At 41.5% G+C, this 16062-nt stretch overlaps 1 protein-coding gene across 1 annotated transcript in view; it reads left to right on the forward strand.

The window, feature by feature from the left end:
- The window catches only part of CLASP1 (cytoplasmic linker associated protein 1), a 285385-nt gene that overhangs the window by 23710 nt on the left and 245613 nt on the right, over nucleotides 1-16062 (forward strand). The window contains exon 2 of the mRNA XM_019667264.1: nucleotides 12348-12827. Within this exon, the coding sequence (XP_019522809.1) occupies nucleotides 12633-12827 (195 nt within the window). The 5' untranslated portion in view covers nucleotides 12348-12632. The remainder of the gene's footprint in view (nucleotides 1-12347; nucleotides 12828-16062) is intronic.

Raw genomic sequence — 16062 nt, forward strand, 5'->3', positions numbered from 1 at the left:
AAAATACAATAGAAGTCAAATATTGTTGGATTGATTGGAAATTTAAATCTCCTCTTTCTAGAAGAACCAGTGTATTGGTCACATCCTGCCTGTGATGAGGCTTCTTGCCGCATAAGCTGGTTCTGTGCTGAGGTCTCTTGTCTTCACGTAAGACCATCCGTGGGAAGCAGTACTTTATATTATTATTTCCTACTTGGAGTAACTGCCTTGATAATGTACAGTTTGGTATGCTGATGTTGACATCAGCCTTGTGTTTATGTGAAATATATTTCATTGGGATAAGGAAAGTCAGCAGTGAATAAAAAATGAGATGTCTTTGCAGTTTTGGTCTTACAGTTTTTGAATGAATAAAATTGATGTTATTAAATAACTGCTTTTCTAGTTTAAGACTTAAAACCTTTATCTCTTCTTTTTAGAAAACACAAAAAGCAGAAATTACTAAGAAGTAGGAGAGAAGTTTTCATAAACCTATTACTCAGAAGCTACATGTTAATATTTTATGTAGTCTTTGTTTTCTCTATAATTTGTTTCATGTAGTCTATATCATATATATATATAACAATACAATTTAACATCCTAGTTTGTTTAATTAGCAGTTTTATTACAGGTATTTTTCTCATTTTTTTTCCCCCAAATAGACTTAAGTTTCATATTTCTTTTGAATAAGTTTCCTTTTTTTTTTTTGTTTTTTATTTTAACATACAATTTTTTTTTTAAAGATTTTATTGGGGAATTGGGGGAGGAGAACAGACAAGTTGCAGTCCTTTTTGTTCTTCAGTCTAGTTGTGGAGGACGTTGCTCCAGTGGCCCATGTTGGTATTGTGATCATTGCGTTCTTCCCAGGTGAGGCAGATTGGTCACTGGCCTCTGGACAGCCGCTCACGGCGGCTCTTGGCAGCTCACGCTGGCTGCCAGCTGCTCACGCTGGCTGCTGACCACTCACGGTAGCCCATGGCAACTCACTGCATCAGGGGCTGCAGCCTCCACTGTCGCCGGTGACTCACAGCAGCCCAGCTCCAGGTCGAGCTATTGTTCACTATCTTAGCTTGCAGAGGGCAGTGTCACTGGCCCTCATATGTGGGATCCGAACTGGGGTCCTGCTGCTCAGAGCTGGCATCCCAAGCCAACTCTTAACCAACGCGCCACTCGGCTGGCCCTTAATGTGCAATTTTAAACATATACAAAAGTAAAGAGAAGAGTATCACAAACCCTCATGTACCCATCACTGAGCTTCAGCAGAAATTAATACATGATCTCAATACATGTCTATCTTGTTTAGTCTTTGAAGACGTTTTGAGGAGTAGAAAAAAAAATAGAAGTAATTCTTATCCATTATTACAAACCTGCCAAAGGAGAAGGAAAAATAAAACTGTTCTACCTTTACAGTTCACATTTAGAGAAAAAAAATCAAATATTTGAAAGATTTAAAAAACTTCATTAAGATACTACATAAATGATGTATTACAGAATTGTACACTTGAGACCTTTGTAGTTTTATTAACCATTGTCACCCTAGTAAATTGTAACTAAAAAAAAAAAGATACTAGTGAAGCCAAGTATTAAACTGTTAGAATTAACTTATCTGGCACCTTTGTATTTTCCCCTATTAATTTCTAATTGTATTGGTACAGTGAGTAATGTGGAGATGCTTTTTAAAAAACTTATTTGTCTTTAGCAGCTTGTACTTTTTCTTTTTTTAAATTTATTTTTCAGTTACAGTTGACATACAATATGTTAGTTTCAGGGTTACAGCATAGTGGTTAGACATTTATTTATTATTATTTTTTTTTAATAAGTTCTTTTTTTAAAAGATGTTTTTATTGGGGAATTGGGGGGGGAGGGAAAAGGCGTTGGGGAATTGGGGAAGGGGAACAGACAAGTTGCTGTACTTTTGTTCTTCAGTCTAGTTGTGGAGGACAGCGCTTCACTGGCCCATGTTGGTGTTGTGATCATTGCGCTCTTCCCAGGTGAGGCAGTCGCTCGCCGGCCATTGGACAGCTGCTCACGGTGGCTCTTGGCAGCTCATGCCGTCTGCCGGCCACTCACGGTAGCTTTTAGGCTAGCCCACTGCAGCAGGGGCTGCAGCCTACGCCAATGCTGGCTACTCTCAGCATCCCAGCTCCAGGTCGAGCTGTTGCTCACCATCTTAGCTGTAGAGGGCACAGCGTCACTGACCCTCATGTGGGATCTGACTGGGGGCCCTACTGCTCAGAGCTGGCGTCCCAAGCCAGCTCTTAACCAATGCACCACTCGGCCGGCCCTAGACATTTATTAATATATACTTCACGAAGTTCTCCTCCCCCAATAAGTCCAGTACCCATCTGACATCATACATAGTTACTATAATACTATTGGCTATATTTCTTATGCTGTATTTTACATCCCCGAGACTAATTTTATAACTGGCAATTTGTACTTCTTAATCCCTTTAACTTTTTCACCAGCTTGTAGTTTTTTTACAACATATTTTATGGAAGTAACTGACCTCCCAATTACATTTTAGGCATTTAAAACTTTCTTTTTGTTTTGCACTTCATTGACAGTTTTACGTTATATTCCATTATACTGAAAGGGAGATTTTAGGGCCAGCCGAGTGGCTCAGTTGGTTAAGAGTGCAAGCTCTGAGCAACAGGGTTGCCGGTTTGCTTCCCACATGGGCCGGTGAGCTGCTCCTGAGCTGAGCTGTCGCTGAGCTGCCAACAGGTGGCAGGATGGCTCGGCTGGTGAGAGCACGTGCTCCTAACAAGGTTGCCGGTTTGACTTCTGCATGGGATGGTGGGCTATGCTCACCCGCAACTAAAATTGAACATGGCACCTTGAGCTGAGCTGCTCTGAGCTGCTGAAGGTCGGCCGGATTGCTCAGTCTTAGAGTATGCGCTCTTAGCAACAAGGTTTCCAGTTCGACTCCCACATGGGATAGTGGGCTATACCCACTGGCAACTAAGATTGAACACGGCACCTTGAGCTGAGTGTCCGCGAGCTGCCGGCGGGCGGCCGGATGGTGACTGGAGTTGGAGTTGAGCTAGCTGTGCCCTCCACAACTAAGATTGAAGTACAAGTTGGCTGTTCCCCTTCCTCAATTCCCCAATAAAATCTCTAAAAAAAAAAAAAAAAAAAGGGGATTTTCTTTCATTATGAAATAGTAGTGCCAGATTTTTGAATAATACTTTTTTATTTTATTTTTTTAACAGCCATCCTGCCACCTGTTGGCAGCTNAAAAAAGGGAGATTTTCTTTCATTATGAAATAGTAGTGCCAGATTTTTGAATAATACTTTTTTATTTTATTTTTTTAACAGCCATCCTGCCACCTGTTGGCAGCTCAGCTCGGGCCAGGACTCGAACCGCTGTTGCTCAGAGCTCGCACTCTTGAGGGAGCTCTTAACCAATTGAGCCACTCAGCCGGCCCTGAGTAATACTTTTCTATTTGTAATTATAAAAACAACATATTCATTATAGAAAATTTTTAGAAAATATATAGAAAAGCATAAAGTAAATCTTTAAATCTATAATCTTACCACCAGGAATTTCTATTTATGTGACTTACCTTTGAATGTAATATAGTGAACCTTCTCCTTTTGTTCATTTTTGGGGCATTTACTTTATGGTTGTTTTTTGTCATGACTTCACTATAGTTAATTGTTCACACTGGGTTGAGTGTGATGGGGGTGATCACTTGAATAATTCCAGATTTAATGATCTTTCCAAGGTAAGTAGTTTTATGCCCACCCTGAGTTTCCTGATTCTGCAGTTCAAAGATGACCCGTGCAGAGCTCCCTGAAGCCCACAGCATGTTGACTTTCGGTGCTAGAAACCGTTGGGTCTTGTCTCTGTCCAGTCTTTCTGCTCTTTGTCTGACTGGTTATTTCTAGACTTTCTGAGAATAAGAATCCTTTGTAGTGGCCAGCATCACAGAGCTCTACGTAAGTGGAATTTCTAGTATCCATTAATTGAGAAAAATTACCTAACTAAAAATAAGAAATTAGAAATACTTTTTTATATTATCTTGCATTTAAAAATTTATAACTGCATATACATATGAGTACATTTGAAAATATGGATATGAATACTTAATCAGTTCGTGGATAATGCTTGGTGTGTGTATGGAATAATTCTCAGACATCCTTTTGATAACTACTCTCTCACCCCAGGGGTGGGGGTCAGAGATATTTGGCCTGGAGATACAAATTTGGGTGTCATCAGTTATAGACAATTTTTAAATTCACGGAAATGAATACTGATTACTTTGAGTGAGCAAAGCGAGAAGACACAAGGCATTGGAGTGAGCCCATCAACAGCGCTCTGAATGGGGAGTAGAGGTGGTTAAAGAAACTTGAGTTGGTGCAGCCAGAGAAGTAGCAGGAAGGCGTGATCATTTGTTTTTATGGAAATGGTAAATTTTTCAGACAGAAGGAGCGGTGAGCTTTGGGATGCTGCTGAGAGGTGGAGCAGAAGTGGTACAGAAAAGTCTTCCTTGGACTTGCCAGCGTGGAAGTAACTGGTGTTCCTGCCAAGAGCAGCTCCAGTGGAGCCGTGGTGGGGGAAGCCAGAGTGGAGTGAACAGGCAGTGCAGCGAGCTGGTGTAGAGAGCTGTGTAAAGAAGCTTCACTGTCAGTCGTGTCATTGATGGAAGGCATGGGAGCTCGAGAGAGGGCCTTTTAAAGCTGGATGACTGAGAGGAAGCTTATAAACCGCTGGGAATGAGCCAGTGGAGAAGGAAAGCTTGCTGATGCTGGAGAGGAGACTACTGAAAAGTCAGAGCTCTGAGGAAACGCGATTGCTGCTTCCTTCATTATCTCAGGAGGGAGAAAGATGCAGGTAGTTGTCCTGATTTGGTGGTGGGAGATCTACATTGTCTGATAACTGCTTACCTCGTAGCCAAGTAGGAGGTCAGAATCTCAGGAGAGGGTTGCAGGGTAGGGTTAGATGGTGCTTGAGGAGAAGGTGGGAAAGTTATTTTGGAGAGAAGGGGAAACAGACCTACTAGAGAACCTTGAGCTGGAATGCTGGGTGGTGTTGAAGGCCTTTTTGAAGTTTGAGATGATCAACTTAAAGTGAAGCTGGTTGGAGATGTTTGTCTGTGTTCTCTTCCCCACGATTGACTGCTGGAGGCACGAGAAGGCAGTGGATTGTGTCGAGTTCATCCAAGGTCTGGGTTTGTTTACTAGGCAACTATTACAGAGAGTAGGTTGAGGGTTGTTTCAGGCTATTAACACTCCCACAGAATTTAATCCAGACTAAAAGGAGTGAAATTGGGAAGGAGTTTATGGAATTGCAGAGGTTGGGGCCTTGTGCTTGAACAAAAGAGCTAGAAGGATGGGCGGTTATAGTTGAAAAGTGGGGACTGACGGACAAGGAGAGGTTGCTGATGCCTGAGAGCAGACAGCTGAAAAAGCTAAATGTCTGAGGAGGTGGAAAGAAGAGGGTGGTGGCGTCCACTGGGTTGTTGAAGCCACTAAGGAAAATGAGAGGAGATAGGGTGGTTAGTGGCTGTGTATATGATGACACCTGGGGCTGGGAGAGCAGGTGCTGTGCCTGCATGATTGTAGTGCCCCATTCTTGAAATTCCCAATTGGATTCCCTCAGGCTGCGTTTTATCTTCCTTTCTCTGCCGTCTACAGTACTTTCTACAGGCCTCAGGTTTAGGACTTGTCCTAATACTGTTGGAACTGTTTGTGTTTCTGTATGTTCATTTATCTGGCAACCACCTCCCCGAGGACCTTGACCAGCTCTTACATTGTGTGACTTCCAGTAGTTAGCATAGTACAGTACTTGTCACATCATAGGCACCAACGAGATGCTTGTTCACTGAGTGAGTACGTGGGCTTAAAAGTGAGTGGGGCTGTGGGAGGGAAGAGCAGAAGGAAAGAACAGAAATAACAAGTAGAGTAAAAACAGACTTTTTTTTTTTTTGATGGCAGGGCAAGGCTGTGTCTTTTTAAAATTTCAGACCATACTATAATTATAAAAATCATTATGGTGCAGAAAAAGGTCTTATTGATGAGAAACATACCACTTTGACTTAGTGTAAATAAATTCTAATTTCTGGCTTCTATCGTTGGCTTTTAAAGTATTATGCTTGCTTTCTGCATGTTTCCCAGGGAGATTTTTGGTGGGGTTACTGATTAACTGATGCTGGTAATTAAATTGTATTTCTTGATACTAGGATAATAGAATATTATTTTATTAAAGTTTCCCGAGCACTTTGTGTTTTCATACCTTATTTCTTAATCCTTATTTATATCCCACATGCTATAGGTGTCATTGCATTTTCAGTTATTAAGTGCCCTTGCTTTGGACTTGCAATGAGGTGGTAGTATTGTGATATAGAATAGTGGAAAGAATATAAACCCCCAGGCCAGGCAGATGGAGTTTTCAATTAGTGCCTGACAATTATTAGCTTAAAACCCTGAGCAGGTTTTATATTTTTTAACCTCACCTTCCTGAGCTTTATTTCCTTATCTTCAAAGTGGGAGTACTAATTCCTGTCTAGTTCACAGGTACCTCACAGTCTCGGCCTTACCTCACTTCTTCCTGCAGCCGTTCACAAGTTTCCTCCTCCTCATTTGCTTATGTTTCTTCCCCATACTAAGCGCTGTGACTGATATGTGCACATCTTGTGTACATTGTAAGACAAAGCTCAAACTGAGTCTTGTATAGTTTTGACTTGGTCATTCCAGGCCTTCTTGATCCATCCCTTCTCTGAATTACTGCAGTACTTATTAATAGCCTCATTTGGCAGGTGCAGCATTCTTCCTGTGAAATCTACTGGTTGTGCATTCTGTGTTTGTTGAATTCTTATGTTGACAAGCACTTTGTGAATATGTGTATCTAGTTCTCTCCAAGTAAGTTGGAAGCACTTCCACTTTGTCATAGACTGTAGTTATTTCTTTTGTATCTTCTGTAGTGAGATGTGATATATGATAAGTGACTTGCCTAGACCAATAGAATGTGGCAGAAGTGATTTGCAAGTTCTAGATCCTAGGCCTTAAGAGGCCTAGCAGCGTCCTTCTTTGCCATTTTGGAATGCTCCAGCTACTATCTACTGAACTCCAGGCTGGATTATTGAATGGTTAGAGATCATGTGTGGCAGGAAGTCCAGCCTGCAGCCCGTATCAATACCCCAGATGTGTGAGTGATACACTTGTAGTCTTCAGCCCCAGTCAGGCTGGCAGACAACAACAGCTGACCCTCCCAGCTGAGCCCAGCCAACCCATGACTTATAAGAAATAGTAACTCGTTGTTATAAGCTCTAAGTAACAATGGTCCTACTTGTAACTTATAGAGTTTACAGTAGACTAAGTTGCAGAACTTAACAGTTGGTTCTATTCTCCCCATTCTCCACTGTTAATACTTCTGTATATTTGTGTACCTAAGTACCACAAAGTAGTCATTAGTAAGGAGATAAGAGATTGGAGCTATTTTTTAAAAAATGCCCTGTGCAAGCCCTTGCCATCCTTAATTTTTTAAAATGTATGGAGCCAATATTTCTGAGCGCCACTCAGAAGTGGCCGAGTGAAGTCTGGAGGGCAGAATTCTCAACTTTATTGCTCTTTTCATTGCATCAGGCTGTCTTATTGTGTGTTTCATTCTTTTTTGAAGCTGGTACTTTTTATCTTCCTGTTAGCCTGCAGCAGAGTTGGGCTATTCTGATTGTGATCCAAAAAAAGGTTCAGGCTGTAATAAAGAATAAAAAGCATTTATTTGCGCAAAAGGATTGCAGTCTGAGAGATGCAGATTTAGGCAGCAACCCAAACTGCACTCTGGAGAGACCAAAGAAAAGTAGGGTTTATAAAGGCAAAACCCCAAAAATGTAATTCTTTTATGCAAATAAAGGATTGCTGGCTAGGTTAACAGGGATTGGTTAGTTCCAATATGCAAATGAGGGAGGTGAAAACTACAAGGAAGGAGGTGAAGTCCTTATGTGTCCATGTAGTAGTTGTTCCAGAATGTTTCTGGTTCTGCCTTGAGCTGAGTTTAACAATATGTTTAGCAACTTAATAGCAGCTCTGAGAATTGAGGCGCAAGATGTGCATGGACCCCACTTCTTAGTAGCCCCCTGACCCCATTTTAGAGGACTCAGCAATATTCCATTTGATATTCTGCATTATGGTAGTAAAGGTTGCTCTGTTAATCTCCACTTCCCAGGGTGCTATAAAGGAGAATGGCTGTAGGACCATTGTCTTGACCTTTTATTATTTTGCCCCTGTAAACTGAGATGATGTGGCAGGAAAAGGTTGAGGTCCCTGAAACCCAACTACCATAGTGGCAGGACAGTGATGTTGGGGAATGGAAAGGCCTGTTGCAGTTGGGGTTGCGTTTGAGGCATTTGGGGTTGGGCATTTTTCAGAAATACCTGAAATGTGTCTCTTTTCCCAGGTGGCAGATACAATCATATTTACTGTGCTCTATAGCTTTCATAGTGAGATTTTGCTAAAGGGGAAAATTTGGCCTGATAAAATTAAGGAGAGAGAGGTGCTCGGCTATTCTAACCTCAACTATCTTCTATATCATTTTTACATTTCTCTTATTATTTTGAAAAATATGTGAAAGTTGAACTTTTTTAAAACTTAGAAATAGTTTTCAATTGTGGGTAATTTCTGCTGTCAATGCTGCTATAAGGTAATGTTCTGTGTTACACCAATCTCTTGAATGATGATTACAGAACTGACAACCAGGATTGTAAACAGGCATTGTACTAGTCCGGAAGCTCCCTGTGGGCATGGGCTGAGTCCTGTTTAACTTGTGTCCCTGTGCCTTGCAATAATGCCTTCCACATAACAGGCCTCATTTTTGTTCAGCTCTTCCATAGGTAACTGCTGTGATCGCAGATTCCGGGTGAACTTCAGACCTCAGTTTCCTTTTTGCACTTGTCCCTAGTAGAGTGCCTGGGCAGGTAGGTGGAAGGAAGAGGTGTTTACCTCCTCCGCCTCTCAGCCGCCAAATCCCTCTGCACCTCTTTTTCCAAGTCCTCCAAATCCTCTCCTGTTTATTTTCTAAGTTTTCTGCATTATTTAAAATATAAAGGCTTTATATAATTCTTGTGCGATAAGAAGTTTTGCCTTTATTTTGTCAGTTTGCTTTTGATTTCTTTTTTTATGATTTAATTGTAAATGTTTAAAAAATTCTTCCTGGAGGGGGTTCAGAAAGGAAAACTCATAATTATTTTCTTGGGTAGTGAAGATATCCCTGAAAGGACCTATAGGAAACTAGGGCCATTATTTGCTTTTAGGCAGGGAACTTGGGCTGCTGGGGGCAGGAGCGGGGAGGAGGCCTGGCACTTTTGTTCCTTGTGGATTTGATGCTGTGTGACTGATACTCCCTGAATACCTGTGAAAGTAGAGATGGAGAAGATGCTCGAAAGCGTGGAAAAAAGGCACACACAAAAACAACAAACCCAGTTTAGTGTAAGAATAAGTATAAGAGAGGATCAGTGTTTACTTTTTTTTTAATATAGAAGAAAAAGAAAAGAGAAGACCCAGTCTGCTTAATGCCTGGGTCTTCCAGTGTCTTTCATTCTCTGTGTTTCGTACATGGGAGTTTGTGACCAATTTTTAAGTGTGCTAAGCCTTTATCATTGCATAATTCCCTAAGCTTATTTATTAGAAATCTTATACAATTCCAATTGAAGGGGAGGTTTTTATATAATTGAAGGAGAGAGACTAGAATGAATAGGATCATTTCTGTCCCTGGAATGGAGACTGTGCTCTCTTGCCTGTTGGCTTCCCAGCTAAGCATGAAGTCTGACCTCCTTTCCCTGAGTCAGAACAGAACTAGGCCACACTGGTAATAACAAGGGTTGAAGGTGGGGAAAGGAAGCTCATTGGCTTTGCAACCTTGGAAAACTGCTTGCCTTTACTTTACTTCACTTTCTTTATCTATAGAATAGAGATGTTAGTACTTTATAGAGTTGGTTGGAGAATTAGAGATAGTATGTATAAATCCTTGAGCATAGAACCTGGCACCTCAGGTAGGTCAGTGTCTGTTTATTTTAGGCCCCTTGAAGGAGTAAAGGATATGAGATTCCATTGAGAATGATAGATAGATGTTCAGGGGAGGAAGGAGTGTATCAGTTATCTATTGGTGTGTAACAAACCACCGCAAACTTAGTGGCTTAAAACAACAGTGAAATATTGTTATCATTTTGTGGTTTGGCTAGGTGGTGTTTCTGCTCGTCTCCTTAGACTTATCTGCGTAGATGCAGTCAGATGATGACTATGTCGATTGAAAAATGATATCAATTAGATATTTTATTACCAAAAAGGATTTATTCGGGAAAAAGAAAAAGGAAAGGGTTGCAACCCAGTGCATGCAGACATGGCAAGCCACATGCACATTCTGGCCTGTGTGCCAAGATGGAGGGCTCCGTAAGGACGGGAAAGGGAAGTTAGGACTATAGAGTTCTTCCTGTAGGTTCCTCTTGGGAACTTCCAAATGTCCTAGCTCCTCTCATAGACCCTCCCGACTGCTTATGTTTCCTTAAAGTTCGAGTTTATCTTTATCAGCTGGAATGGCTGAATGGGCCCAGTTGGTCTCACTCGTATCTGGCAGTTGGTTGGAGCACATGGCCTGTCGTATTCCAGGAGGCAGAGACCAACTTCCTTACAGCGCTGCAGTTCCAGGGTAGCATTCTAAGAAGGCAAGCTCTAGTGCTTGCAAATCAAACCTCTGCTTGCTTTGCATTTGCTGATTTCTCACTGCCCCAAACAGGTCCCAAGGCCAATCCTGGCATCGCTGTGGGAGGTGACTTAGACTCCATGCTGGTGGGGGAGGAGTAGTAAAGAATCTGTGGGCATTTTTAATCCAATACAAACTGGGCCTTGATTGATCTGCTTCTTGGGATTATACTGGGCCCAGAAAGAAAAGGTTCTGTTGGTTTTTCCAGTTTTCTTGTATCACAGACAAGAAAACTTCTTTCATCCAACATATGAGCTATTAAGAAACTGGAGATATTTTGTTTGGACTAAAAATTGGAGTAAAGGGCAATAGTTCTTTTTATGTACTTAAAGATCGTTCTTGTGAGGTAGGGACCAGTTCCAGGGCGTGGAAATGACTGGAAAGCAGATTCCCTAAATTTAAGGAAGGATTGCCATGTGAGTGGTCTTGAATTCCCACCTGCCCTCAGCCCATTGCATCGTTAGAAGCGGAAAAGCAGAAGATGGGTAATCATGTATGTGCCAGAGGCTTTGAAGGAGGGCTTTCCTCACTGAGTGACTTGACTTACATGATTTCCATTGGTGTCAAAATCTCCGATTAAAGACCATTGTGCTTTCTATGCTGAGAGTAGAGATGGGGTGGGGTGATGTAAGAAAGGGAAAGAAGTGCTATGCTCAGACTAGAAGAGTTACTATGCACAGAACTTTAATTTTATGTGATTTGTAAGTTCAGATTTACCTGATAGAACCCCTGAGAGTTGGGATTTACCATTAGTGTGAAGAACATTTCTATTTAGCGCAGCGTTAGGGAGGTGCTGCTCTTGAAGACAGATTTCCTGTGGGTCTCCTTGGGTTAGAATCAAAGGAATTGAGAGGAGAAACTGAAATTAGAAATAAGTGTGTATAGTTGCTCCAGCAGCTGTAGATTAAATGGTCAGCTTGTTCATTGTGTCTAATAAAAAGAATTTGGTACCTTTTCTATGTCATGTGTTTTGTCCTACCACAAACATGATTTTGAGATCTGCTGATTTTATAACAATATAGAGGCCCAAATGGTGCTATTGCCAATGGAGAGCACTGTGTGAATAACTGGTCAGAAGATAAGCCTATTTCCTTTTCTCCCTCGTCACTCTCTTTTCTTTGTTGGGGGGAGGAAATAATGGGGGCTGTCACTCACCCTGTTGTAAGCAAGAAGTTGGATGGAGGTGCCGCCTTCGACTTTGACGTTACACGGCTGGCCACTTTGGTCAGCGGTGTTTCTAGGGAGTCTGCCCCATATCCAGCACTTGGTTTTTTAGAAAACTGAGAATAAGGCAGTAAGTAACTACAGTGATTCAGACACAGAGTGGTGGTAGGTTTTTTGGTGGGAAGCAAAATTGAAGCTACAAATAAATATGCTAGCTAAAGCAGAAGGTTGCTTTCTTGATTGGCACATTTACAAGTTGGAAAATTGTGAAAAACATCAACCCACCAACTATGTAGCTCATTGGTTCTTTGCTTTGGGCTTCAGTGCTCTTTCTGATAAAAATAATAATTATGTTATTCTGATGTGGTTGCCAAGCATTCTGCGTTCTCACCCCACTTGTGATTATAAATGATTCTGCAGTGTGAACCGCTTTGTCTTTGATTTAATCTTCCATAATATTTGAGTATTACGTTATCTGTGCTGATTTGTCATTCTCTTCTCTTTTCAGAATGGACTGCTGAATTATGAAGTATTTCAGACCCAATAGTAGAACATCGCTCTGCCACTCACTCCTTTATCTTCTACTGGTTATTTAAATTGGACTTTTAATATCCTCCCAGCTGCTCTTCAGACACACATGGTGCATTGTTGCCATTCCCTGGATTGCAGTTTTGAAACACAGGCTCTTGGGAACCTTCAGTGAACAAAGAGGCAACCTCGTGGGCACGTTTACTAGGAGGGTGTCACCCTGACTGCCCTCTAGCTTTGGCTGGATCTGGATTTGAATTTCACCATGGAGCCTCGCATGGAGTCTTGCCTGGCACAGGTGTTGCAGAAGGATGTGGGAAAACGACTGCAGGTTGGCCAAGAACTTATAGACTATTTCTCAGATAAACAGAAGTCTGCTGACCTTGAGCATGATCAGACTACGTTAGATAAGCTTGTGGATGGACTTGCTACCTCTTGGGTGAACTCTAGCAATTACAAGGTAAGCTGTGCTTTGGAAGGCACTTGGCTAGATGGCTGGGCTGCCTTGGTGGATCAGAATTGGTCCTTAGGAAAAAAAAGTCCTTTGTGAGCAATCAGCTTGATTCCTTGGTTTCCACTCAATCAGGTTATGGCTTTTGGACATTTCATTGTACAACAAGTAGAGTTTGCTTTGATTTTTGGTGGAGATCAAAAAATCCTTACCTTTAGCACTTGGAGAGAAGCCAAGTGAACAGATAAAGAGAAGCTTTTGTGTTGGAAAAGTGTACAGGCATTTACAGCCTTCAAGTTAAAAGTGAATATTGTGTCCTATAGTGAATGGGTCATAAGACCTCGGTGAGGGGCCCTTCAAGAATAAGAAATGTGCTCACTGATTTTCTGTGGGGGGTGGATTTGGCAATAGGATGTGGAGCATTTTACCTTCAGGTCACTGTTTTCAAGTTGGCCCAGATACCTGGCCAGAAATAGTAGGGGTTGCCAAGGACTCTGCTGTGACCTGTGTGTGATGGCCTGAAGGAGGTACTCAGGCTGTAAAGATCAAGGCTGTTGTGTACCCTGGCCAGATGCACACGGGGTCCCATGGCACAAATCAGCTGTAACAGTTGACTGTTCACCATTCAAGGACTGAGCTTTCATGAATAAAACCTAAACTGGACTTGAAGTACAGAACTGTCCTTCTCTACCTCCCCTCTCCCCCAAGATGGTGGCTTGTTTGGATCATTTGAATTTCCAATAGGTGCTATAGACATTGTGAAAGGGGCTTACAAGAAATAGAATCTTTTATGCTTTTTTTGATTGACCCAGTCTCCTGAGATTGGACTTGAAAACTGGTGCTTACAGGATTCCTTTGTTTGCTCTAGTATAGACTCTATTTTCCAAATACAGCAATACCTTGGTTTGTGAGCATAATTCGTTTCGGAAACAAACTACTCGTATTGCAAGACATCGCTCGTTTCCCATGTTAAAATGTATGAGAACTGTTAGCTCATCTTGCGGAACACTCGCAAACCAAGTTACTCGTAATCCATGGTTTTACTATACATGAAACCTTGGTCTTGTCTAAGAGTCAGAAGGCTTTAGATTTATTAAGGGTATTACCTGGGATCCTAATATTTCACTTACAACTGCTTATAAAATTTATCCTGTCTTTAAAAGTTGGGCTTAAATTCTATTTCATTGTCTATTTATTCATTTGGCTGAAGTTAACGAGTGCTTCTTGTATGCTTGGCATTAGTGCTGGGTGATGGGAGTGTTACAGATGAGAGTGGATAGAGTCTAGTTGTTACGCTTTTGAGGGCTAAGTCAACCTTGTCTGGGTTTGGATCAGTGCTCCACCATTATGTCTATGTGCACATTAGGATGCACCTGGCTGACAGTAACTGAAAACTGACAATTCACTTCAAGTTACTATAAGGAGATTGAGTAATTTCCTTTAAGAATTTGAGAAGTCTCCATAGTTAAGGCAATGTCTAGGGAAGAAGAACATCTGATTGTTGTCTTTACTTGAGAGGAAACCTTTTTCAGAAGCTTCCGGCTGACATTTTTACATCACAGAATAGCTTTGCATGCCTACCCTAGCATCACTAGAAAATGGATAGGTGTCCACGATGGCTTTCGACTGTCACACTTAACCTTCTGTTTTAAGAAGGGGTCCAGCATCTAGTGAATGAAGCATGTGGCCGTGGGAAGGAGGGAAAAGACTAGAACAATGTCAGAGTCCTATTAGGAAGGAGGAGGTTAGGGAGGGAACCTAGATAACTTGGATGTTAAATAAGTAACCTCTAGAGCAGTGGTTCTCCACCTGTGGGTCGCGACCCCTTTGGGGGTCGAACGACCCTCTCACAGGGGTCACCTAAGACCATCGGAAATCAAAAAGATATTTACATTACGATTCATAACAGTAGCAAAATTACACTTATAGAGTAGCAATGAAAATAATTTTATGGTTGGGGGTCACCACAACATGAGGAACTGTATTAAGGGGTCGCGGCATTAGGAAGGTTGAGAACCACTGCTCTAGAGTCAGCCGTACTGCGTGAACTTCCTTAACCTCTCCAAGCTTCAGTTTCCTCACCGTAGTGTTGGGATAATCGAGTTACTCTAAGCACCAAAAGAGAGTGTATATAAGGTTATGATATGCCTGCCACATAATAAACGCTCAGACATCAGCAGTTGTGACCAAGACTTGGTTCTTGGCCAGGGGGGCTCATAGTCTGGGTGGGGGGCGGGCATTGATAAATAAGCCAATGGTCAAACTGTGTGCAATAATAGAGATACAGAGAATTCGATGGGAAGACAGAGAGAAAGTAGTAACACTGCCTAGAAGAATCCAAGGTTTTGAAGATTGGGTAGTTTTTTCAGAATAGCATTTGTATTCACAAAGGAGTGGAAAGATTAAGGCTGACTGACCTTTGTGAAGTAATTTCTAAGAAAGACAGCTTGGTAGGAAAGTCAGGAACTTGGGGCTTGCTATTGACTCTCACGTTATCATGGACAAGACACTTGACCTGCCTGTGCAATGCAGGTGATTGACCAGGTAATCTTGGGAGGCCTCAAGCTCTAATATCTTACATGACTTCATACAGATGGCATTGCTTTCAGGGCCATGTCTTGTGGTTCTAATCTTATACAGTGCAAGGGACTAAAATGATAAGAGGAGAAAAGGGAGGTAATTTTGGACTTCTAAAGCAATAGTACTTGGGTACTGTTACTCCTTTTCTTCACAGGGAATGTAGATGAATGCATTATTTAATGTACATAATGTCTTATTTAAAAAAATGTGTGCTGAAGCTTGAATCCCTTTACATTTGAGTATTTCTTAACATGGTAAACAAATTTGTATTTGGTACTGATTGCAGTTTAGTAGCTACCAATTCTTGCTTACTATATGTTAGGGATTTTATTTTATCTCATTTAATGTTTGTAACACCCCTGCCGCGTAGAGGGTGGTACCTAATTTTATATACGAGGAAACTGAAATTACTCAGAATTCTATCATTTCTACTAGTGATTATGGAACTGGGGTTTAAATATAGGTCTCTCTAATTTCCTAGCCAATACTCCTTTATAGGAACGGGGGTTAGCAAACTTTCTTAAAGGCCATGTGGTAAATATATTAAGCTTGCGGGGGGGGGGGCATATGATCGTCTTGCAAATATTCAACTAGTTTGGGCTATTTTTAGAGTGCAAAAGTAGCCACAGACAACACGTAAATGAATGGGTATGGCCGTGTTCTA

This window comes from Hipposideros armiger, unplaced genomic scaffold, assembly GCF_001890085.2.
Source record: "Hipposideros armiger isolate ML-2016 unplaced genomic scaffold, ASM189008v1 scaffold_491, whole genome shotgun sequence".
Taxonomy (NCBI): Eukaryota; Metazoa; Chordata; class Mammalia; order Chiroptera; family Hipposideridae; genus Hipposideros; species Hipposideros armiger.